The sequence below is a fragment of the Rissa tridactyla genome, chromosome 8, assembly GCF_028500815.1.
Source record: "Rissa tridactyla isolate bRisTri1 chromosome 8, bRisTri1.patW.cur.20221130, whole genome shotgun sequence".
NCBI lineage: Eukaryota > Metazoa > Chordata > Aves > Charadriiformes > Laridae > Rissa > Rissa tridactyla.
The window spans coordinates 16,604,343-16,631,029 of NC_071473.1; the positions used below are offsets into that span (position 1 = coordinate 16,604,343).

Sequence of the window (26,687 nt, forward strand, 5' to 3'; positions counted from 1 at the left end):
GGACAAAGGGCTGTTCTCCCATGTGCTCTCTTCCTTCCCTGTTTTTGAGGACAGTTATTTTGGGTGCCAGGAATCTCCAGGTGCCAGCGAGAGCAGGAGCATGTTCGATGCTGAGCCTTGGGGTGGGGTGCATAAAATACACACTCCCTCTCACAGCCTGTACTGACTTAGCAGGAGCCGCAGGAGGGAGAAAGATGCCCTTGTTTCCTGGGCACATACTCACGCAGCCTGCAGATGGGGCAGTTGTTGGCCTGGTAGCGCAGGGTGTCAGCACAGGAATTGCACAGACAGAGGTGTCTGCAGGGCAGAATGAGGGTGTCACGGAGGTCCGACAGGCAAACCACACACTCGTTGCTGTTGTCACTGTTCTCGTCATCCGAAGGCTGCAATGACAGGCAAGAGGTTGGCATGTGAATGGTAAAAGCCACGCCAAACTGCCACAGGACTCTGGAGCATGGGGAAGTTTCCCACCCAAAAGGCTGTGAGAAGCTGGCATTCTCTTTCCAAAGCTCTCAGCGGGGGTTTCTCAAGGAGAGCAAGCTCTAGCCCACACAACCCTGCTACAGACGCTCCTTCCTCTCAGGGCTCTGCTCTGAGCTCACTAAGGTCAGAGATCTAGGCACTGCGCTGTGAATTCATGGCGTAGCTCTCCTTCCCCAGAGCTAGGCTGTGCACAGAGGGAGCCCCTTTGGGGTAGGGATCCCCTTGCCTGAGGGGGACCAAGAACAAGCTCCCGTCTGCCAGCCTGGTGGCTCCCAGGGTCAGCAGGGAAGCTGGCTCTTTGTCAGTCCAGCCTTTTTGCCCCATGTCCACAGAGAGAGAGAGCAGCCCAAAAGGAGCTGCTTGCTGACTGTGGCAGGCAGCAGGTCAGGCCGCCCCAAGGCTGGACAGAAGGAGACTCTCCAGCCATGTCTAGCCCAGTTTCCACAGGTCTTTTGAACAAGTGATGGAGTGAGTGAGTGGTTCTCCTGCTACAACATCTTCGCCAGTCTCCTCCGCTGGCACAAGCTTCAATGCAGCTGCAGGAGAAGCAGCCTGGGATGCTCACCTGCTCACGGCTACCCTGGTAAAGAGGTCAGTGTGAACCCGTGAACGTGCATGACACAAGTCTTTCAATCACTCAGAGCCCCACAAACTGGATTACAGCCACTGAGCAAGATGTTGCTGGGAGGAGAAACCCACCCTTGAACCACAAGAACTCTCTTCACTGACACTTGAGAAACCCCACTGATGCCATGGAAGTTATGCCAGAGCCCACCAAACTGATGACCCATCATGGGCCACCCTCCACCTTCACCTGGTCCCACTTGACGAGGCCCCTTTGGTCACCAGGGCTAACACATGCTAGACCACGTGCAACTTTGGTGTAAACAGCAATATACAGCATCTGCTGCTGCCACATCCACCCCCAGCCTGCTGACTATCCCCACAAAAGGCTGCAAGTCTGTCTCCCCTGTCACATGCACTCCTCATTTATTTTGGGAGGCAGGGAGGGCAGGCTTTTTGCTTTCCTATTCATACAGTTTGCTAAGTATACTAGGAAGAACAAAAATGGGCCCAGGCCACTTGTCTGATAGGCCACAAATGTGTGATTGCTAAATCAAAAGAATCATCATAAGACCTTGGGGAACCCAGATGGAAGCCTTCGATCCTCTTAAATAGATCCTGTGCAAGAAAAATCTTTGAAAAGACTTCTCCCTCCTGCCTCCTCAGGCGCTAACTAGTGGCACAGATAGGTAGATATCACAGGATGCTTTGGGCAGGACACAGCATGGCTTGGATTGGAAATCCTGCCTGTCTTGCTCTGTGGCTACTCCTCTGTTTGCAAATCACGCACTACACACACCAGAGCGGTCTAATCCTGAAGCCAGCACTTGGTACACTCTGCAACCCAGGTGGCAGCAAAGGGCAGCTCTACATAAGGCTAAAGCAAGCGTAAAGCAGTCACGTAATCTGCACGGGGATGTGCAGCAGGCTGGGATGCAGCAGAAGCTCCTGCCTAAAGACAGGCAATGTTTCTGGTTAAGGCATTTGCATACACTTCCCCTAGTGATGCTGTGCTCCCTCCTGCTGGGGATGCAGGCTGCTCTCTGGACACTGGCATGCCCTAAGGAACTCAGTTCCCTGCATCGCTACAGGAATATGCAGCCCCCCTCCCCGAAACAGGAGAACACGAAGGAGCCACAGGAGCAAAGCAGAGGCACAACTGCCTTGACTGCAGAGAGGCAGTGACACTGGCCCACGGCTGTCTCTACAAGCCCTAAAAATCAGTGCTCTGAAACGCCCATGGGACACCGATAGCTTTCTCACCCAGCAATCCCAGCCCCAGGGAATATCTTGATGAGTCTCATGCTACCTAAAATTATCTCAGCACAACTCCACTGACTGTTTGGGCTTTACAGCAGTGAGGACCTGCCATCCTCAGGCTTCTTCAGCGCCTGCAGGAATGACACAGACTTGACAATCAATCTGGGAAGCACCTCCACGTTGCCCAGCCAGGTCCCATAGTTAAGCTCAAAAGCAGAAGGTAGAGGCTGGAAATCCACAGCTCGGGGAGTAGAAGCTCTCTGAGCACCTTTACCTTGGTCTCTTGGTTATTTTTGTTCTCGATGCCGTAGATCTCCTGAAGCAGATAGCTCACACGGTCAACCTAGGGAAGAAGACAACAGTTGGAGTGACAGATGCTCTGTCATTGCTGTTTCGTGATCACCTCCCCTCCTTCTCCATGTCAAAATGTCCATGTTATCCCCACAACAGTCAGATCCCCTACAGCTACATGAAAAAGTTAACAGAAACAAATATCGCAAAGGATAGTTGAGAGAATGAGTCTTTCCTTGCTCAAAAGTGGTGCCTGTCCTGTCTGGTCTGAGCAGACTGGCCACTTCCAACACTATCAAAATCATCTACAAAACAAGTACTCTGCTTGTCTCAGAGATCAAAAGGGAGTATGAACCCATAGCTCAAATAAGACGGAGGCAATCAGCTTTCCACAGTCCTTTCCTTCTACGAAGCACTGCTTAACTTTAACCAAGATGAACTTCCACCCATCTTTGTAACCTCAGGAGAAGTTCTGCCACCAACAGATCGTTACTGGCACATCAATGGCTGCACATCACTCCCTGTTCATCACCTGGGAGCATAAGGTCAAGCTACCAGAGACAGACAAACCATTTCCCTTAGCATGAGAAGCACTCGAAGGACAACTTTAGTGCAGTATCATTTATTACCATCTCCAGGCCCTTGGTGGCACCTCTAAATTGGGGTGTGTGGTGGCAGAAAGTGCTCCAGGCACAGTGAAAGCTGCTCACAGCCCCAAACCTGGGGCTGCCTTTACACAAACGCTGGCAGCTGCCCGCAAACTCCCCCGAGCAGCTGAATTAAAGCAGTAAGAGGTAAGAAAGGCTGATAGTCCAAGTCCCAGCAGAACACTGTGGGGTGTTCTCCGCTCTTCCCTAGCTTAGCCAGCAAGTAGAGACTCTAGCCTCTACAAGGATGCACAAAGTGTCCCAAGATCTGCTGCTACACAGCAGCTTCCCCAGAACAGGGCATGTTCCTCTGCACAAAACCCTGCAACAGGTAAGATGGTGAAGGGGTTGCAAGGTATCAAACTGACACATCTCATGAACAGGGGAAGGAAACGCTTTCCTGTCACCTCCAGTAACTGTCCAGTTGACACCATGCAGTGAAGCCAAGCCACTGGGAATCCAGTGCTTCAACAGCTCCTCAGTCCCAGGGGTTTTGCCATTTACACATGTAATTTGCCTCTCTCCTCGCCTTTTGTCAAGCCAGGTGCTCAGAGGAGCAATGGCTCTGCCATGGGATTTCAGTGCTGAAGGTGACATCACACGCCAAGATAGGGGCAGGAGCTAGCTATATCCAGCCCGTTTGCCAGTTCAGAAATGCTCTGAGCTGGGATGCAGCAGCTTGAACAGACTCATTCCAGAGTCGCCCCGTTTAACTCAGCGTGCAGCTTACAGACAATCTGTTCTAGGCCCACATTTCAAGGCAATGAGGTCAGCTGTTGGACTGCTGAGCAAAATCCTCCGCCGTGGCTCACAACTCACCCAGGAAGTTTGGGAACAATTACGTGGGAGATGTCCTTTTGTAACTCGACTTTTCAAACAGAGGCTTGTTACAGCATCCCAACTCCTCGGAGGATCACGACGGGTGACAGCGAGTGCAGAAGCAGTCAACTCAAAGCACAGAAGAGGTCAGGAAGGGAAAGACCAGTCTCTTCAGGAGTCTGCATTTCTTTTGCTGCTTGGCTTTAAAACTCACCAAGAAGCTTGTGTCCCACTAAGAAAAGGGTGAGCAGTGCAACATGGCTCTTACTAGAAAGATCTCTAGGTTTTGAAAGAGGAGGAGGAAATAATGAGGAGGTGATTGTACACAATGCAGTCCTTCACCTTCACGCTTCTCCAACCCATCCCGCACCACGTCATCCTTCCAAAGGCTTCTGTTGCTATATACAGCCTCAGCTGATGCACACAGGAGCCACTGGCCAAGTCCAGGTCATGTTTTTCTGCTGATCCATCTGTTTGTATTCATCCATGCCGAATTTCTTTAAACAGGTTGGTAAATACATTATAACTGATCTCAGCTGAGAGAACAAAGCAGTTCAGCTCATTAGCTGCTGCTTCCCCCTCCCAAAGAGCTTTAGAGATCGATGCACACAAAAGGTACCCGGCAATGGCAAGGAGAGGAAGGCAAAAGAAAAGGAGCGATGGGGAAGAATGTAAAGTGTTATACAAATGGTTTACTTCAGACATATAGTCTATACCTATGCTCTTATGGGTGCAGACGCCATCTCAGTTTCAGTGGTACTGTGTGTTCTTCTAGCAAGAGATACTCCTATTTTAATAGCCATAGGAGAGAACATAAGCGCATTACATTTCACAAACTGCCAATAAAAAAAAAAAAAAGTACCCACGACCAAACACTGAGTGGGAAGGTTACACGCTCTGCCAGTACAGACAGACAAGCACACACTGTTTCGCTGCAGGAGTCAGCTAACCATACTGTGGTAGGGTGGGAGCTTCCCCAGAGAGCACTTCCAGCAAGAAAGCCCTCCATCTGGGGAGCCCAGACTGCTAAACGGAGAACGGTACACACACTGTGCTAGTGTGCATGGTAACCCAACACCGACTTGGAGAGCTCACAGCCATGTAAGCACCGCTTTAAAAAAAAATTAAAAATACTTTTAAATCTCCCCAAAAACCCACAAGCAAGATAAATGAGCGGCTTTTCATCAGCTCACAAATGCTCTTCTCTGATCAGAAGAGTATGTGAGAAGGAGGCACCACTGGCATCGCACTGCTCTGCTCCCTCAGTGCTCAGGCAGCCTCTTCTGGATGTTCCACTACAAACCTGCCTTCGCGTGCTCGATAGACTCCTTTCCGGAACAGTCTCTGTCTGTCTCTATTAAAAATACTTGTGGGATCCAGATCGATCGGCTAGCCAGGAGATCACGCTGCAACACAGCCAAGTTAAGCACCAAGGAAGGGAGGGGAGCGCAGGTCAGTCTGGGACACACAGGACTCGGAACAGACGTCAGGCTGGAGCGGCGAGTAACTCACCACTAGCACTGGGACAAAGCTCTGGCAGCGAGGGCTGGTATTGCTGCCAGTGGGCACGAGCAAGTCAGAAGGACAGGCTGTAAGTCTCTGCACAGCGCTGGTGAGGCAGACAGCAAATTACCAAATGCGATTTTGATATATGATTAACTGGTACTGGTTTAGTGGCTCTTTTCTGACCTGGGGACTGGAAGGAACATCTTAGAGCAAAAAGTGTCTAATCAAGGCATCTTCTTGGGAGTAAAAGGCTTTTTAATTCAGATCAGAAAACACAAGCCATCAACCGCGAGCAGCTGAAGTCAAACACATTTAAAGCAGAAACACAGCATGCATCTGAAGGCGAAGGGATCGACCACTAAAATCTCATCTCTTTCCCCATGACACTTCAAGCTGCTCCTTGCAGCAGGACTACTACCAGATTTCCTTTCAGAAGCTGAAATTCTTGGCAATCTTAGTTTGCAGTTGCTTATATATTTCTCTCTGTGAAAGACTGGATGCAATTTCGATCTTGATAAGGCGCTACACAGGTTCTGTGCATCACACCACACCGGGATGGGCTAAAAAAGGTCTTCAGATCCCTGATGTTTCCATGTTTACCAGTCTCCCTTCTTCCCTTCCCCTCATAATGTGTTCAGTCCGGTACGTAAATAATAGCTTCAAAGCAAGACTATGTCTGTGACTGCTCAAGTACCAGGATACTCGCAGGGGACAGGTGAGATGAGCCAGAAGTTCTCAGTCCCTGAGACTGCTCCGAAGATACCTTGGGCACAACAAGGAAGCTTGTGCAGCGAGAAGACATGCCTAAGATCCCTTAATATCTTAACACACACCCGTGGGGAAAGCCAACAGTTTTCAGCCTCCAGGTAGGACACTGGGAGCCTGCAAAGACACCATTCAACACTGCAAAACACAGAACCTAAGGAGATGAGGCAGTGTCAATGAACAGATACGCTTCACACTACTTAATGCATACAGCACTTAACCTCACTTATGCAAATCTAATTTACTTACACCTGTACAGACATGGAAGCATCAGTACTATGCTTTGCCAGTTTTGTATTCAAGCACCAAATGCCAGCAAAGCAGGAACGTGTAGGGAAGATTGGATCTATAAATAATGCCTGCCTCCCTGAGGAGCACAAAGAGACCATGCACCACGGCTCTGTCAGTTCCACGCTGACGTATTGGTTCCCCCAACACACATCTGGCCCAAGGTTAAGGGCTGCCAGCAGCTTGCTTGCCTTTGCTTGTGATATTTGAGCCAGCGAGGTGAGATCTCAGGCTCTCAGTGAACTAACACTGAAGCTTCCCACTGGGTATAGCCGGGCACCTGTGGGACATGTCTTTAATCAAGCAGTAGAGAGGAAAAAAGTACTTACGATCTGCTTCTGTTTTAACGGCTTCACAGAAAAACTGCCATCAACGTGCTAGCAGGAAAAAAAAAATAAAATGCATTAAATAGCTGAACTGTACAAATTAAGAGCAAGACAGAGTCACGATCAGAGTTGGTGCCTGCTAGCTAAGGGGAGGGTGGTCCATGTATAACCAGGACAGCCTGAATGACGATCATTCCCAGCAGAGTTAATGGGACAGGGTACTGGAGTGCTCCTTGTCTGCTCCAGTGCAGAGTTAGTTGAACTTGGCTCAAGTTAAACCTGGCTGAATTGGGTCAGAGCATACACAAAAATCCACTGGCACACTGGATGCTCTCAGGCTGCAAGCAGTCCAACTGGGTGCAAACACGTCTTCAGCAAGTCCAGCCAGACTTGGCAGGGGATATTCGTTAACACCCTAAATAACATCCAGTTACAGAGCCACTCGTGAGGCCAGGGCCCCGAGAGAGCAGGGGGCTGGCGCGAGGCTGCGAGCAAGGCTTGTCCACTGGATGGAGTCAGAAACAAGTCACACGTGCTCCACATTGCCATCTTCAGAGCTGCGGTGACCGCCTGGAGCCTTTCTTTGCTCAGCGGCAGCAGGTACAGCTGGAACAATTCTGTACATACCTGGTGTCAGGTGACAGGAATAACGTGCTATTTCCACTTTCTCCATCACCCATGAGGGTCAACTAAACTGAAAAAAATAACTCTCCTGCCATAGTCTAGAGAGCACGAAGGGAGACTTAGGGGGAATCATGGCCCTGCCACTGTGAACAGCTGCAGATGCACATCTGTTTGCTGAAGGAGTTTCCGAAGGAAGGGACAACAACATTGCACCAAAAGACAAACCAGTCCTGTTTTCCAGGCAAACACAAAGTGCCAAGTGTTTGTGTTTGGAAGCCTTTGGAAGAGCTGCAAGGCCAGACTACACACAGCATCAAGGTTACTATTCTGATCGTAAAGATATATATAAATAGCAAGCTATGAAGGCCACTAGTCTGTCTGCCCTCTGAGCATGCCCTGGTGATCGGCAGTGCTGCTTATTAGCAAGGACCTCCTCCGGATTTATGGACCTACACTTCAAAAGCTGCAGTTATTCTAAGGATGGGGAATATATTATATAAGGGAGGAAAAAGAACTCAACAAGCACTTTGCCCTGTGACTTTTCATTAAAAGAAAGATTTTGATCTCGTTTTAAGCATTCAGCGGAAGATTAGAAGTAAGAAGTGGCCCCACCAGACAGCATCTCTCTCTCACAACAAAGACTAGAAAAAGAAGGGAAGCACTTTGAATCCTTGAGCTCAGACCTGGACACAAGACATAATCCAGCATTGATGGAATGGCCTGAGCAGCTTTAGTTGGTTCCCAGTTTTGCTGCATATCTTGTTCAGCTCCCTAAACATTACGAGGGCTTTTGCCGTCACCTTTGTGCATCCAGAGAGCTCAGAGGTTCTGCACAGAAGGTGGAATTTACCTTTAATCCTTGAAATCCTGCTTCCAAAGCTGCAGCAGTTCAAGACACTTTCAAATCTCATGACGCAGAAATTTTCCAGACCTTCACTTCTGCCCTCATGCTAATACATTCCCAATACATGTGAATTTTCCTACTTTCTATAAGACGCTATTATCACGTGCTGGCCACGGGATGCTAGAACGGGAAGCTGTGACAAATCCAGGTCCAAGTGACCTGACCACAGAGGCTGGGCTTACTGCAACAGCACTATGTTTGGATAATTGGAAAATAGCAACTAGATACACACCTTTGTAAGTAAAAATCATCCTCACATCATCAAGATCCAAAGCCTAACCTGAACCTAGCTACAACCAAAAAGCTATGAAGGCAGTAGCCAGCAGAGCACAGGCAAATGTCACAGATGAGGAACGCAAACATGCATAGAATACTTCAAAATCAGGCTGTAACACGCAGAGAGGTGGTGGTCTCATCTATTTTTCTCTCCTCGGAAGTGGCTGAACAATAATTTCACAAGGCTGGGGGGTCTCCACCTACAGTACTTTCCCACCAAGATGACAGATGGGCTCCAAACACGACAGCCCTCCCCAAGGACCCACTGCCCACACTGTCCTCTGCCAGGCACTGCTGAACAACGACTGAGGGATTCCAGTGTATTTTGGTTTTCCAGATCAGCTGGAGAAGGAAATCAGAAGAATAACATCCCTGCCCTAGTCCCAGGGGTGCTGCAGCTGCCCACTGCATTTCTGACAGATCTCTAATTGCCAGGTGTAGAGCCAGTGCTCAGAGCAGCCTTTCTACCACAGGAAAACTCATTTTCTTCATGTACTAAGTCCAACAAAAAAGCAACCTAGAACACGTAGAGCATCTTCCAGCCACAGGGCTTCCTTAGGACTGACTGTGCTTCCCGTGCTCTCTGACTCAGTGTGTCACCATCCGCATTATGCACCTAGGAGGAACAGAATAAGACCTGGCAACTTGCTCAGGGATGCAGCAGGAAGCGAGCAGATTGAGAAACAGAAGTCAGACACGTGCCAGCCTGGAAGTAGGGAATTTCTAACATTGCAGCTAATTTCTAATGCTGCTCCCCTCTACATGCCCAGCTCTGCTCCAGCATCTCTTGCCTCACCTTAGCATGGCAGAACAAATATCATTTGCCCAGGATACGTGTCTATGGTATTACCACAACCAGGCAAAATGCGCTACAGTAACGGATCTTGCAACTATTTTCAGAGTCCAGTTATCATGGGAAGAGATTTTATTATCAAGGCTTGTGCATACAGCTTGGCTGCATCTTACCATGTAGGCAGTGGTCAACTACATCAAACATGCCACCGAAAAGCAGTGGAGCTCAAAGTCTTTATGCAGGATGTATCCTAATTCTTTAAAAGGGCTTGGTCCTACGTGTAAACTAAGGTGGAACAGGGTCTGGACACAGCAGATCCAGTTCTGCAAAGAGATCACGAGGCCCTGGAAAACTGCATGGCCGCAGCCATGGTCAACACCTTCCACCCTCAAACATCACCCGCCCTCTCCCCACACACAGGAAACACCGGCTACAATTAGCTGAGTGACCGTCTCAGGTACAAATGATAATTACGGGCTACACAGGAGCTGCTGCAAGCAATTATTTGTACTACAACAGCAGTCAGGAACCCCAGTCACGGGCCAGGGCTCCATTGTGCTAAGTGGTATAGAAATACAAACTAATGACCCATGTAAATGTTTACATATACAAGGACGGGGACAGAGGGGAAAAAAAGAACTCATTTACCTTTTCAAATGCAGCGAGAAGAACATGGGCATGACCCGTCACCTCAACCACCACTGCAAAAAGAGAAAGAGCAGTCCTGGTTAAAGCCTGAAAGCAGCACAAGCTTAAAACTACCCTGAGCTGAATTTTAGTCCATTTACAATTTCTAAACAGCTACCTGTTCTATTTCCATCTCCTCTTGCAATTTGAAACTTTTCTTATCTTGTCATCAGGTTGGTTCCTCTCACACTCCTGCTGGGCTCTGTGGTGGGCCCTACACAGACATCGCTTTGTTACCTTGGGTGCTCCAAACTACCCCACTTTGTTTCCAGAGGTTGGAAATGGAGAGTAAAACAAAGAGCTCAGCACGATTTCACTCTCCCCTCAAATTCCTGTTTTTAATTACCTGAGTTTATCACAGAGATGAATAAATCCATCTGGTTTAACATCACTTGGCAGCCCTTCCAGCTCTGGTACTTATCACTCTATTTCACTCTAATCCTACATGCTTATAAAACATTTATTTCTCCTACCATTTTTGGACAGTGAAACATCTCTGTGCAGCTCTCTGATTTTTTTTCACCAATGACAAAGATCATGTCTTCCCTCTTACAAACTTGAGGCTTCCCTCTTAATTGAACAGCATTGAGAAGGGTCTGTCAGAGGTTTCTGTACTTCACTCATGGTTCCCTCAGCAAATAAAAACACAGAATAGAGGAAGCTGAGATAATCCCAGTCTCCCTGGCTCAAGACTCTTAAGGTTCTGCTGAACTCCAACTGCTCGGATGCTTTTGCTTAATTATGTTCAGACTCATCATATGGAAATGGGAGACGGAGGTCATGGAGGAGTCACCAAAGGAAGGGAAGGCCCATAACCACCTTGCCCTGCCTGGACCGACGAGTACGCAGGCTGCACTCAGCATGTGCAGAAGAGCTGGCAGACACTACTCTCAGCTGAAGGAAGCAACTCCTCTGTTGTCTAAAAGGGAGAGGAGCTCAAGAGCTTCCTTTGGGCACCCAGAACAGCAGAGACAACAAGAGGAACCATTCACCAGACTACGGCACAGAGGTCATGTTTGGAAACAGCAGTATGTGGGAGAAAAGAGTCCATGCCTGCAGATTTGTGGGGTGACTGTGATTGACCATGGCAATTTGGGTGCAATCAGGAACATAACAGCATGCAGGAAAGAGGGCTAAAACTGGGAATTCATCTGCTCGCTCCCTTCGCTGGCAGCCAAGAGCAAGGCTGTTCTAGCTCATTCCAAAAATGAAATCCAGGTCCCTCCCTGCAGTTTGAACAGCTAAGATAACAGGCATCGCTTCCCTTCGTATCCTTCGTGGTGTTGAAACAGCACGTGTGACTGGAGCTGTGTGACCCATTCTGTGTGGCACCTTTCCTCCCCAAAGAGTTTCTGTACCTTTCCCCGAGAGTAATCCCGTTGGCAGGAACGGGAGAGGGATAACGTTGCAGGCTCACATTCTTCACGGCATGCAAACATCTCCTGGCAGAATTCAGTCCAAACCAACATCTTGCTGACTGCTATTTTAATTTGCCATTCAATTTGATTTAACACAAGCAGTTACAGACCAGACGTAATTTTCCAGGTGCTCCAAACACACAAGGCCAGCACGCTTCCAGTCCCATCCGTTAAAAAAGAACCAAAATACACAACAATTTCCTCAAATCTTGCTCAAGTGTCGCATATTTTTGTGCTGATATTCTTTCCAGGAGAGGATTTAAAAGCAATTGCCTTTCCAGGTTATTAAAATAGATGACAGTACACTATTGGCTAGGACTGGGCATGGTATGTGCATAAATGTATGCTTCCCATCCTGCCTTCTGTTCTATTTCTGGTCCTTCTAGGCATGCCCAACACTAGAAAGTACAAATACCTTGCCAAAAGCTCCATAAACAGAGGAAGGTGGTTTATATTTATGGTCAAGAAATATACATATATGTCAATTTAACTAACAGTGCCTGAAATCACTAAAAATAGGTGCATTTCAGAAGCAATTTCCTTTACGTTGCACTGTGCTTTGTTAGTCACACTTTAAATTAGTTCATCCAGTTCTGTTTCACTCTGCTCAGGACTGTAAAATAATGCAATGAGTTTCTGGGCATTTTCACATCTACAACATACGAAACCGAGCAAGTGACTGCACTACACAATGCAATCAACAATGGATTTTTTTCCTAATTATTCTTAAATTTTTGTACAAAACGTTACAAAATGCAGAAGTGAAATGTGGATCCAACCTGCTGACCACAAGAGCCCCCAGCTTTAGAGAAAACGTGACTTCCTTGTGTCCTTTTTATCGCTAACACCCAGAACGAGCGCAAACACACGGAGCCCAAAAGCACACACCCCCTACGGAAAATACTGTGCAAGGTGAGTAACAAACCATTTACTGGATTTTCCCTCTGCAAAGTGGCAACGTGCTTTAAAAAGAATCAGCAATATTATTTCTCATCGAAGGTTAAGCTCTTTTATTATAACCATTCAGCACCCTTGTGAAAAAGCACAATTTTAAATTGCTGAATGAAGCTGTATTTGGTTAAACAGTGGCCTGAGCATTTTAAAGCCATTTCTTTTTCTCTGACCATTCCTAGGGGAAGGCCCACCCTACACTTAGCTATAGTTTTTAGGAAGACAACTTATCCCTCAAAGAGGGGGAAAAGACCAGCGGTCTCCTTGCCTTAAAAACTGCAAATGCACAACCCAAAGAGAAAGGAAGCGATTTGCTCCAATTTATGCCTGGCATTTGTGGCAGAGCCAGGAGCTCTCCTAAACACTATTCCAACACTAAATATCTGCCCGTTTTTCCTGTAAAAAATGGAGGCTATTTTTAAAAGCATGTTTTTATGGAAGAATCCGTGGTTATCTGGGCCTTTTTAATACAGGGAAGGTAAGGTGAACTCCTGAAATAGTTTTATTCTGGAAAGGCTCCCCAGGCTTTTGCTACAAGTAAAATATTTTCACCCATGCAGGAGGAGGCCTGCCCTGAAGGAGTCACCTAACCTCAAAGAGAGCTAGAAGAAGACCAAGACCAAGGGACCTGTTGGAGCGGGTCCAGAGGAGGGCCACAAAGATGATCAAAGGACTGGAGCACCTCTCCTGTGAGGACAGGCTGAGAGAGCTGGGGGTGTTCAGCCTGGAGAAGAGAAGGCTCCAGGGAGACCTTATAGCGGCCTTTCAGTACCTGAAGGGGGCCTACAAGAAAGCCGGGGAGGGGCTGTTTGCAAGGGCCTGTAACAATAGGACAAGGGGCAATGGTTTTAAACTAGAGCAGGGCAGGTTGAGATTAGACATTAGGAAGAAGTTCATTACAATGAGGGTGGTGAGGCACTGGAACAGGTTGCCCAGAGAGGTGGTGGAGGCCCCATCCCTGGAGACATTCAAGGCCAGGCTTGATGAGGCTCTGAGCAACCTGATCTAGTTGAAGATGTCCCTGCTCACTGCAGGGGGGTTCGACTAGATGGCCTTTAGAGGTCACTTCCAACCCAACACATTCTGATTCTGTGAGCACACCACCATGCTTACCGTCCCCTTCATCCACCACCGCTCGGATGACCACAGGGAACACACCACGATCCAAGTCAAAGTTCAGCTGAAGGAAAGAAAGGAGACGAGGTTAGACAATTCACACCAAGCTTGCCTGAAGACAACACGTGGGATAGCATTAACGTCAGAGGAATGAAGGCCCCTTCGTTCGAATGGGGCCCTGGTCTTAAATGGACACGACAGAGCAGGAGGATTTAAAATTCAGGCACCAACTTTGAAAGGGAGTCAACGAGAATAACCACAACATATATACATTGACGTGGCACTAAACACCAGCCATGGCTAGCAAAGCAAAGGATCTCCATTTGAATTTTAGATGGTATTTAATTCTCACCAATTCATGTATCCTAAGAGTCTCCTGAGCAATCTGTAGTAGGACAAGTTTCCCAGAATACATCTAGTGCCAAAGATGTCCCTGCCCACAGCAAGAGGGTTGGAACTAGATGATCTTTAAGGTCCCTTTCAACCCAAACCATTCTATGATTCTATGATTCATTCTACGATTTGCTTGCGTATAGTAGGACATACTGGTTATAGCACAGCCGTACACATTGTGCTCCCTACACCACAAAAGAAACCCTGACTCTTGTATGAAGTTCTTGAAGACAAAGAGAAAAATCTGTAAAATTTCAAGCTCATGCAACACTCTGAGGAAACACCAGATTGATTTCCATCTCTTGGCATGCTATGACATTCAGGTCCTTGACCTTCTAATCGGCGAGGGTGAAAAATGTAAGATCTCACTTGAGCGCAAGGAAAACAGACTCAATTTCTTCCTTTGCCCTGCACTTCATTAAAGCACTTCAAAAGCTCCATGTCATCTTACAAACACAAGAAAAATGGAACCTTACAAACACTGTCCTACGCCAGGAACGGAAATGGCTCAGAGACAGGATTTCTGGTGTTTTCTGTTAATTACTGACTTGCTTTTTTTTTTGTCTCATCTCTTGCCAAGAGAGAAAAAGATGTCATTTCACCATGGTGCCCCAGGTAGTCTGTTTTCAGTTTTCCAGTGAAAACTGAGACCCAATTGGAAGTACTGCAGCACCGTTCAAGTAGCGCTTCAGGGCTTCCCTCACTTTCCCGCAGCTCCAGCATCATTTGCAGCGTGATTTTCTCCAGCCAGTCCCTCAAAACATCCCTCAAAAGACATGTTTGTTGGTGACAAGGACAATGGGATTGAGTGCGCCCTCAGCAAGTTTGCTGATGACACCAAGCTGTGTAGGACGACACCAAGCTGTGTGGGGCGGTCGACACACTGGAGGGAAGGGATGCCATCCACAGGGACCTGGATAAGCTTGAGAGGTGGGCCTGTGCAAGCCTCATGAAGTTCAACCAGGCCAAGTGCAAGGTCCTGCGCGTGGGCTGGGGCAATCCCATGCACAAATACAGGTTGTGCGGAGAATGGACTGAGAGCAGCCCTGAGAAGGACGACTTGGGGGTGCTGGTGGATGAGAAGCTCAACATGAGCCCGCAACGTGCGCTTGCAGCCCAGAAAGCCACCCCCATCCTGGACTGCCTCCCCAGCAGTGTGGCCAGCAGGGCGAGGGGGAGGATTCTGCCCCTCTGTTCCGCTCTGGGGAGATCCCGGCCGGAGTACTGTGTCCAGCTCTGGAGTCCTCAGCACAGGAAGGACACGGAGCTGTTGGAGCGGGGCCAGGGGAGGCCACGGAGATGCTGCGAGGGCTGGAGCCCCTCTGCTGTGAGGACAGGCTGAGAGAGTTGGGGGGGTTCAGCCTGGAGAAGAGAAGGCTCCGGGGAGGCCTTATAGCAGCCTTCCAGTACCTGAAGGGGGCCTACAGGAGAGGAATTGCGCGTCTGCTGCTCTTCTGTCCGTAGCTGTGTGCTCCTCATGCAGGCTGCATGCCTTTGGGGCCACTCAGCTTCTGCAGAGCTTTCTTGAGTAAAGCTTTGCACACACACACACCCCCATTCAAACGTGCATACCTGACTCCAAACAGAAAGCGTGTGCTGGACGACCTTATGATTTGACCTAGCCAGTCTTCAAACCTGAGGGATATCGATTTTCACCCCCTGTGGGATGGTTTTACATTTTATTCCTCCTTTAAACTACCAGAATCTCTTCTCTTTCCAAAACAGCAAAGTAACAGAGCAATCACAAAAAATCTCATTTAACCTCTCAGTATTTGTTACAGAAGAGACTCATTGAGCCACTATTTTCCAGCTTGCATTTTTGAACCATTATGGCACGCCACAGAGGGAAATTTCATCGAGGACAATTGATTAAAATTGCTGAAAGAAGCTTATGGTTTTGCTTTGCTTCCTGCTCTGATTTATTACTGTATGACAACAGTTACCATTTGTCCATTTGAAGGGAAAGTCACATCATAGAACTGTGGTCGCTTTGCGACATAAACTGTTGCGTTCTGAAACAAAAGGCCTCTTTAAGGGTCCATTTCACATTCATTTTTAGGGACCAGAAAACAACTGTCTCAACACAAGCCGTACACCATAACTTGCAAGCAAACCAGTATATTATGAAGACAAAGTAAACTTTTATAAAGCTTTCCACATAACAACCCAACATAACACTATTTTCCCTTCTGTTGGCCAGCCAAGAGCTACATCACATGCGAGTATTACACTGAGCAAAAATATGAAGTAAATCTGGGTTTTTTGGACAACACCAGTAACAAAACTGGAAAGCAATCTGAAAATCTGAAGCACGCAATTGTACAGAGCTGAGTGATAACACTCTGCCAGCTGCCTCAGATAAAAGTGCTGCATTTCAGTGGCCAGTTAAGAAGACCTAGCCATTTGCATTTTACTGGACTTGAGTGGACAAGGACTGGTATGTACACAGAGCGGAAAGGGGAGAAGAAACCCTTCTGAACCACAGTTCTTGTTCCACATTTTCTTCACAACCAGAGCTCCCAGTAACACCAACGAAAAAAGAGACAGAGGATGCAGCGGAACCAAGCAAAGGGAGCCAGAAGCTCACTTTTCCACAGCATCTCTCCCTTTCAGCTGTCAAAGGGACATGACTTTAGTACTCGAGTTAAAACCTTACTGGCAGGAACAAAAGCGAAAATTAAGCTTCTGAATTCTTTAAGAAGAAAGGGATCTGAGCTCCTGCTTTCCAGCTCTCTGAGACGACAGAAGGGATTGAAAAGCAGCTCTTCCCGGCTTTTGTAGGCTGAACTTGTGAAATCATATATTGGCAGAGAAGCCAAGACATCAGGAGACCAGACTCTGCAGGCTCTTGGTAACCGCCATGGCATTTGTTAAGGCACGGGACTGATTATAGTTATAACTGTAACTTCAAGACAATAGCTATTCAATCTTTTCAAAATACATGAAAGATTACTTTTTTCCTTTCTTTTTTTTTTGTTTCTTATTTCTTTTCTTTTTTTTTTTTTAAGGTAGAGTTATCTTTTTTTTTTTCCTCTTTTAAATAGGTAGAGTTATCTACCAGGGTTCGCATACACAATACTCTTATACAGGCTGGGGTCAGGAAATGAACACTGTACCAGTGTTGACCTGGGAGAGGCGTCCACAGGAACAAATATATTAGCAGTAGCTACAGACTGACTCTTCTGCATCACAAATCTCTTACGGCAACTCTGCACAGAGCAGGGGAAAGACCAAGGCCTCCCGGCCCTGCATCACGTGCAGGGGAAGCCCTTGGTCCAAAGTTCAGCGTCCCAAGAAGCACAGAGTTACCGCCTGGCTTGGAATTTTGCAAAGATACCAAAATTAACAGGAACCCCACAGATCTTGCTATGTAGTAATAGCCACAGAGCTTAATTAAAACCGAGCCCTTGTCTGTTTGCAGTTATGCGTTAAACTACAAGGAGGAAGGTACTCCCTTATTCAGCATTAATGCACCAGTGTGAATCTGCCCCAAAAGGAAGAGTATCCCCCTACAACACCGAACTGCTAGTTAAGAATGCAGGATGTGGTCCTTAAATAGAAGAACAGGACTCTTCTAGAGCAGTCATCTCCCAACCATTTTGACTATTCATCCCATCAGTAAAAAATTTTGAGCATGTACTCCTAATATACGTATATTTATTATTTAGAAGACATATACATGTACTACTGAAGTTCTTCCTGCACCCCAATTAATTGTCTTGCATGCACCCCACTTTGGAGACCACTGTTCTAGATGACCTGCCAAAAAAAAAAAAAAAACCAAAAAAAGAAAAAAAACACCAAAACAGAGAGATGAAGACAGACTTTTGTTCCCACAAGCTCTTTGGCTGGCAGGGAGAGGAAGGCTGAGGAGTGGCAGGTTCCTCCAGGAAGAGCTCCAGTGCCAATCCCTGCAGTCTCCCTCCTACACCAGATGTTGGGATGCCAGCTGATCAGCGATATCAAAAGTCGCTGGTTTGGGTTTCTTCCCTGTTTGCCTGATGAACCTGCCAAGTTCCCATACAGTACCTGCTCCTCCCAGGGCCCTATTCGTCTCACACCCAACAAAACATGCCATGGCAGCTGGGACAGGGTGTTTTCCAGCCATAATTTCATGGCACTAAATGGAGCCCAGTGCTTCTAGGACAACAGGGTTGTGGAAAGAAGGGGACACTGAGAAGAGACTTACCTCATCGTCCTTCCAGTCTGAGAAATCAATCTTGAAGGAAGGCAGGGAGAATTGCTGGCTTACCCCTCTCTTGTAATGAACCGTCTCCGACTGCAGAGAGGGATTCTTTGTGCTGTATCTGAAGAAAGCGGGGGGAAAAGAAAACTTGGTGTAACAAATGATTGCTGTATGCTAGGCTCTCACACATTCACGCCTGTCCGCCTTTCAGGAATCACAAGTGGCAGCTCTAAGAGGCAGAGCTGGCAGGGGCTGGCAGCCATTCAGTGGGGATACAAAAAAGGGAAGGGAAAGGTCAAAGCAAGAAGGTGAGCACAGGGAAGGGAAAGCAGCGCAGACAGGCAAGGTCTGATTGGATCCATACTGACCTGCCTGGAAACACTGGGTGTCAGAGGAGTACAGTGGGGTGCGGCAGCCTGGCAAAGGCTAGCTCACTAAATCCAGGGCCTAGGCAACGCTGGCTTTCAGCCCAGCACAGTCTTATTTTCTGCAGGAAACCCAAGAAGAATGAGCAACAATCTAACAGTGGCAACACACAACCCAACACGGTGCTGAAAGCTCTCCCGTGCCTTGGTGGGACAGTTCTGCAGTGAGAAACACTGCTTGGCTCACCATCATCCCAGTAAGCAAGAGCCATTCCAATTCACTCCTCTATTCCTCATGTGCTTCCCCAGAGGTGTTGCAGAGCTACCAACACCACCAGGGAGACACCAACCAGTCCTCCACGCTGGCCACCTAGAGAAGAGTGACAATTCTTCCCCTTTCTTGAGGCCCGGCACTGAAACACCAGCATTGCCAGGCTGGGATGAACATCTCTGGAATGGGACCACAGCTACCATCCACCCTCTTCTGCATCCAGAGCCCAGCCAGCACTGTCTGCCCCAAGACAGACGTTCCGCCGCCCACTGACCAACACTACGGATGGTGTGATTCACAGTGAGCTTTGGCGGCAAAACAGGATCGAGAAGTTTTTCCCCCTTTCTGGAGGGCGATTTGTGAGCTGGATGTGCACAGCCTCTCGCTATGCCAATTCTGTCACAGGAGAGGAGAGGAGGCGGCAAAATGCAAAGCAAGGTGGGAACATCTAAGCTGGTTTTACCACCAAAGCCTTTGTTGTCAAGCTACCAACCACGTGTTCAGGGCATGTTGACAAACCGGAGAGAAAGTGAGAGATCCCTTGCCCAAGAGGCTTATGCTGCAGAAACAACAACCTCCCCCAGCAGAGCGAGGAGACAGGTCTAGCTCCAGCTCTACAAGAAAGACTTTAACAGCTGGTTACAGTACTGGGATGTTCTTTCTTCTGCACACTAACCATCACTTCCTAAGCAGAGCTTCACACAGTGAGACTGCAAGAGCACTGGCCTCTGGCCACTGCACCCTGAACAGCTACAAGCTCGAAGCCTTGTTGACTGTTCAAACTTGATTGCCGCTGCTCTTGATCCACCAGCCAGCCCAGGGGACAGGCTTCCAGGGACTCACGTCACATTAGCACCAGGAGCTCTAGGCTGATTGTTCCTTAATTCAACTTGAGATATCACACAGGATCCCCTGACAACCAGCTCCTCAGCTTTTGCTGATTCCATGTCTCAAAGAGTAACACAAGCAGTACTACCACCAGCCTCGCGAAGGAGACAACACCAGAGGAGATCAAGGCATTTGATGTGGTCGATTCAGTACAGAACCAGTACTGTCAAGCAGAGCAGTTAACAGAGCATGCACAGAGACAAAGAAAAGAGAATCCTTGCTTGAAAAATAGGATTCTGTACTTTTGAGGACATTCAGCTGTGCTGAAACACAGACACAGCTTACAAATCACCAGGTACGTAAGCAAAGGTTGGAAAGCTCCAGGTTCCTTCAGCCTAACTACACTTTGTGGAGGAACACAGCACATCAGAAGGCGATGGCAATACAAAGCTTTTCCACATCTGAGGTAATGCCTTCTGGTTTTTGTAAGCAAGGAGCGCAGAGTGCCGGGCAGCTTGCTTGCAGAGCGGATGAAGCAAAAACCCATGGGAAAAGCCCAAGAGGCAGAGTCAACCAAGAACTGCAGAACTGAGCATCACACCAGAGTTGCGAAGACTGGGCTGGAGGATGGCGATTAGAGAGGACAGGCCTGAAACTTAAAAGTCAGCTTTAAGCGATGCTGTGGAAACTTTAAACTCCAGAGCTATAGCTCTGGCAGCTATCTGCGGCCAAAGTGCAATAGCCCACAGAAACAGAGGGCTGCCTTCCAGGGCTCAGGCCAGCCAGCACCGTAACACAGACCCTTAAAGCACGATGATTAGGATACATTTTGCAGCTGAAGGTATAAGAACCTGGGTACCAGAAGATGATGAATATTTATTAATTCCTCTCAAACCCAAGGAGGAGAAACCAGGCTCCCCACTGGCATGAACTGCTGCCTTTCTCTGGAAAGCTAGTGTAGTTCCTGCACCTTCTGAGGATCCAGAAGGCTTATAAAGTGTCACAAGATCCAGGTTAAATTTTGGAAGGCCGAGACGAAGGCAGAGTTCAACATGTGCACTCCACTCTTCCTGCCAAGGCAGGTGCATTATGTTATTTATGACAATACCTTACCCTCAAAGACCTTGCTGTACGGCGCTGAAATTGTGCTGCTTTACTAGAAGGTCTCCCTCCATCCTTTGCATTTAAAGCATGGTGTGGGAGAGATCAGAATGACAGGTCTTTTATGTGTGAATTACAGAGCGAGCAATTGAGTGAAGTTTTATTTACTGAGTTGTCAAGCACAATGAATAGAGCAAGCCTGTATCTAGCTCCTTTTGTGGCGCTCTCAAAGCTTCCCAGCGCTGCAGAGAGGCACAATTCTCCCTCTGCAGCTGGGAAAGCAGGGGATGGAAGAGTGACTTATCTAAGGTGACAGCAAGTCAGGAACCTACTAGAAATAAAGTGCAGAGGAGAGAGTGGAGGTCAGAGACTGCCTGGATGACACGCACCACAGCAGCGCTGGGACTGGCGTGTAAACGTGCTGATGGTGAGTGCCGGGAAGGCCGGAGAACCTGCACTTACAGCACCAGAAGCCCAAACCAGCCTACAACAGGAAAACAAGTAACGCTGTTCCAAGAAGGACAGGGTAGAACAATACTTGCATAGACTTGCTGCTCTCACCGTCCCTGAGGAAAGAAATAAACCAGGTACATAGATTTTCTGAGCTGAAGAATATGACAAAAATATCAAGGAGGCTTCCCCCAGTGAACCAAGTGAGCTTTATGCCTCAGACTGTGTGACTGCCTAGCCCCCAATGCCAAAACGCAGGTCAGACTTGGATCTGAACACCCAAACAACGCTGGAGACCTCCAGTCAGCAGCCAGCGCCGAGGCTACTGAGCACCAGTGGGCCAAGAGCCTGGTGAATTCCCTGGAAGCACTGATGACCCCAGATCGTCACAGAGATCGATCACCTTTCTAAGGTGATGCACAGGATGCACTGCACAAGTACAAGCTCCTCGTGCTGCATGGGAGGACAGCTTGGCAAGCTGTTACAAAGCAAGTATCCTGCATATTAGTGTCTAAATGGTCCTTACCCATCCCCAGCCCTTTTGGTTGGCATCTGCTGTATTCCCAATCTTCTGTTTCCTGCCTGTGCTGCTGTGGGCTTACAGCAAACGATTATGGAGAAGCTCTGTAGAGCTGTGGAGACGCGTTACAGAAAAAGAGAGCGCGTATTAAGAATAAAGGATAGCAGAGAAGCAACACGCTGCCTCTCCCTGCGTAAAGGCTGAAATCTGAATGTTTGGGCTGCTGTTTCTCCGATGACACCCAGCCAGGTCTCCACCCAGATGGGAGGTCTAACAAAACCAGCCACCTTGTGATCACTGGAAGCTCAGGACAATGGAGAAGTGGGGTCTGTCCTATTAGGTCAGAACCAAACAGAAATCCCCGATCACATCTTCTTAAACCTGTTTGTTTGCTCAGGTACCTCTGACAGCATGAGAGTCACCAGCAACGCCAGGTACCACACTGCTCACTGCGGCAGCAGCCCCCAGCTCTGTCCTCAGGATTCATGCAGCCCATCTCCTCCTTTAAGCTCTTCGACACACCTGTACTCCAACAAAGCGAAGCTTACACTCCGCACTGACTCCTTCCTCCCCTGTGTCAAACCCGTCCACCCCCCAAAGCCAGCTGTGTATCAGAGAACCGGCAGATGATAAGCCCTGTGACTACACCACAGTGATTTCTGAGAGAACAGGAAATAAACTAAAATTATTTCCCAGTCTCACTCCTCCATCAGCTGAGTAGCACTTGCTGCCTCCATGGAGAAACTCAGCCTGTGGCTCACGCAGGCTTCTCCCTGTACACGCTCCCGACTGGAGGTGCTACTGGGCACCTGCAGACCTCAAGTAACTCCCAAGGCACCAGTGTGAGCCTTTGGGGAACCTCTGGCTAAGCAGAGTTAAATTTCTGTTGCTACACGCTCATTGGAGATACAACACAAATTTGTGCAGGGGTTTCCCCCGCTCACTCATCCCTGATCAGCGCCTGGAGAAGTTCTCAGCAGGCCACCGGTCCCAACTGGTGCAGACTTCTTCACTGCTGTGCTCCTCACATTCAGCTCCACCTGGCACCGGGGCTGCCTCGGACAGTCAAAAGACGGTTCCTGTTCCCATAAGCACGCTGGGACTCCTCATTGAGAAGCACCAAGCGAGGATCCTAGCCAGCTTGCCTGAGTTATGCACAGCACTGCCCAGACCCTATTCCTCAGAGAAAAGCAGGATGCACGTAGCGATGTTGCCCCAAGGTACTGTTTTTGGCTAGTAACAGCTGAGAGACAGTCTGCGCTTTGAAGAGCCTGTGGACAAAATAAGAGTCCTCTTTCTTTAGTAACAGCTACGCATGTTGCATGGCAATTTGCAGTGAACCAAGGACAAGGCAGAGTTACTGAAAGCAGAGTTACACGAGAGCTTTAGAGGTTACTCAGGAACCAATTCTTCCACTGCTGCAGGCTGTGACTGCCTGGCAGGCTCCATGTCCTCTTACAGGTGATGAGGAGGGAGACAGTCATGTTCTGCTGGTGTTTAAAGGAACCAGGAGGTGACATGGAGCAAGCACACTGGCCCCCCGTCTCTCACCCCTTTCCTTTTGGGCCAGGATCCCACAGGTCAGCTTTTGGGGAAGGGGGAAGTTGAACAAGTGTCTCCACTCAAAGTGATTTTTATTGATAAAAGAAACACTACCAAAAGAGAAGGTGGGTGGCCATAGCCCTGGGTCTCAGTCAGAGTTCGGCAAGATCCAGCCCAGAGAGGCTCCCACACAGAGTTTGGAGGTTAATTGGGCACTAAGTTGCAGTTCCTGCCGGTCTTCTCCTCCCCTCCTGCTTCCTCCCGGGACTGAGTTTCCACACTAGGCCAGGAGGAAACAAACACCTTACCACGCAGCCGAAACCCTGCTGCCCATATCCCACTCCAAGCACCTGCAGAGGTCTGCCTTCAGCTGCTGAACTCACCGGCGAGAGCACCGCACTCCTGACTCCGACCAGGCTTCAAAGCTGGCGGCTTACACAACAGCTACACGGAGAGGCACAAAGGCCAGAACTCTTATTAAAGACATCGGGTTTGTCTGCTCAGTGAAATCTATAGAATTTAGCCCTCCAGCCTGCGAACTTTGCGCACTACAGCGTTCCCTTGGGGACTGGTGTCTGCCTGGATCAAAGCAGGCTTCGGCTGTAAAGGCTTCCGCCTCGCGAAAAAACAGCACTCGCCTCTGATTTCTTCACACAGAAGAAATCTCTCTGCACAAAGAATTCATATTAATCACCACAGTCCACAGCCAAAAGCAGCAAGAGCACCTTTCAAAGGCCCTGAATAGACAGAGGCTATTAAAAAAACAAAGGAATATCCGAGTGTCTCTCCTACACAAGCTTTAGTGAAAACAGCCATGCGCTGAGCTACCCGTGTCAGTCGGATTTCATTTTGTGAACCAACTATTCAAACTTCCACATGCAGACAGAATATATAATCACTGCAGTGTCAAGTCCACCGTCAGCTTAAAGGACTGCAGTAGGATGTTTGCGATGAGTGTAGCAGGCATTGCAAAACAAACAAGGAAATGAGATTTTTTTTTTTTTTTTAAATAAATATCCAGTACAGCCATTTGTGCATCAGCAACACAAACAGCACAGCCCTGAAAAAGGGCAAGGACTGCAGAGCTAGACTGACCTATTTTCATTGTGTTTTCTCTTTATAATGAGAAAACAGAGCCTGGCAACATTACTAGGATATGGAAGAGAACCTTTTCTGTCCAAAGAGAAAGATCTTTTTCATTAGAACGGGCTGCAAAACTCAATCCTCTCATGTCATATTTATCATCAGCTCCTGATCTGCCTGGATTGCTCATGTCTTTAGAGCTGCCTGTTTTAAGTGCTTCCAGCTACAGGGCTGGTTTGACTTCTTCCCCTGAGGAAACAACCGCTGCTGTCATGTTTTAACTACACAATCTGTCCTGCTAGTCAGCAGGATACCTACAGCTGGAAAAGTCCCAGGGGCCCTCCCAGGAACAGGCTCGTAGTGTGCACATCAAGGCTTTTGCCAGAGAAGGAAGGGACGCGTTCATAGAGCACACACAAAAAGAGACTACGAACATCTCTGCAGCCTGCTCCAAAACACATACCCCTCTCCTAAACAAAAGGCATCTAAGGGTACGAACACATGGACCAGTTACTGCAGGAGAAGGCAGGTTACAAATTGGGAATCCTTCAACTAGTCTGTAGGAGCTGCTGCGGAATACTGCCAGCCCTGCAATGGAAATGCACCACAGAGCACACTCGTTTATCTGGGGGGAAATTACATGCTTATGGGCAATCACTAGAGAGTAGTCGACATAAATTTCGCATGCCTGCATGCTTGTGGCCTCCTATGTGCTAAGGCAGAGATTTTGATGCCATTTAGATTGGGCCCATTCTGGTCATGCTTCGCCTTTTGGCCAAGATGGCTGAACCCTTCCTTGCTGCAGGTGCCGATTGCCTCTACCGCAGGCACAGTTAGTCTTAAAACCCAGTTAGGATCACAGTTCTGACAGCAAATTTCTCTTTGTTTGTAGGACATTTTTGAAGCTGACAGGTACTGCTGTGCCTCAGTGACACTGAGCAAGACAAGGCTTGTCCTCACGGGTCAGCAGTCAAGCTGTTATGATGGTTTCCCCAAGCAGGGCCTTCCCTGCTTTCCACCCAGCTGCTGAAAAACTGAAGCCAAAGGAAAGGACAAACAGAGAAAAATCACTCTCTTCAAGCCAGCCAGATCACAGACCAGCTCCCCAAGAGCACACCCACCGCTAATCAAAGATGGGAGCGGATCCTCGGGGAAGACACTGTGCTAAAGCTCACCACAGGGACTGTCACAGGAAAAGAGAAGCACAGCAGAATAGTTTGCCAATTTCCAAAACCAAATAAAATGGACACATCCAGAAAAATGAATAAAACTGAGAATACTGGGGGTCTTGAGCTGTTCAGAGGCAGGTCACTAATTCCATGCCATTAAAGAGACTCTGGACACCAGAAGACCTGGTTACCTCTGTTACCCTTGGGGTAATGCACAAGCCGATCCTCTGAGAACTAATGTGTTTTACTCTACAGAGTCTTTAGGCTCACCACAAAGTATCCAAGCAAAAGATATTCAAAAGGCGAGACCAGCCATCCCCTCTAGATTTAAACTAATCCCTGTTTTACCCAAGAGGCTTCTACAGATATCTGCTGTAGCACCAGAACATGCTGGGTACCTTCCCCTGGGAGTGGGGCTGCAGAGGAGAAGACACCTCTACAATCACCACCAGCCACACATTCGCCTTCTCCAGACTTTACTGGTCAGCTGCGGTCCCACAGTGGTGACAATGCAGCTCCCCATGAAACTGAGAGTTCAACAGTTCAGGGCAAGAGGCAGGCAGCAGTTAGGAGCTACATGTTCACAAGATCTTGGCTGGGAAATGGAATAGCTGAGCATATCTCCCAGCACCATTACCTGGGAAAGTCTGCTGAACACTGCTTTGAGACAGGTTAGGACAGGCAGCACATACTGATAAAGCCACCGGCTTTTAAACGGAGCCCAAACAACTCCAGGAGGAAGCTTCCTGGCTTGCAGAGAGAAAGGCTTTCCCTTTGGCCACGGAGACCAGCTAATCCTGAAGGCAGGGCCATGGCACGCAGAGCCTTCTGGCTCTCAGATGAGCAGAGGCTCCTCAATAAGCAATGCCTCTGCTCAGGGAGAGCCACCTTCCCTCCCCTCCCTCCTCTCCCCCCAAACTGTCTGAACATTACAATGTTCCTAGCAGGAGTTTCACAGGAGCAGGAGCGCTGATACTATCAGGATCAGTGGTTGTTTCAGCAGAGCAGCAAGAATAACTTGTTTAGCGCTTCTAAGGAGCCATGCTGCAGGCTGGGGACTG

General features: G+C 48.3%; 1 protein-coding gene across 5 annotated transcripts in view; it reads right to left on the bottom strand.

Moving 5' to 3' along the window:
• Positions 1–26,687, bottom strand: part of MGRN1 (mahogunin ring finger 1) — a 58,181-nt gene that overhangs the window by 10,710 nt on the left and 20,784 nt on the right. For all 5 annotated transcript variants that reach the window (XM_054212995.1, XM_054212999.1, XM_054212994.1 and 2 more), the window contains 6 exons: positions 18,301–18,418; positions 13,716–13,782; positions 10,195–10,247; positions 6,953–7,000; positions 2,582–2,650; positions 224–383 (listed from right to left, as the gene is read on the bottom strand). In XM_054212995.1, coding sequence (XP_054068970.1) covers positions 224–383; positions 2,582–2,650; positions 6,953–7,000; positions 10,195–10,247; positions 13,716–13,782; positions 18,301–18,418 — 515 coding nt within the window. The remainder of the gene's footprint in view (positions 1–223; positions 384–2,581; positions 2,651–6,952; positions 7,001–10,194; positions 10,248–13,715; positions 13,783–18,300; positions 18,419–26,687) is intronic.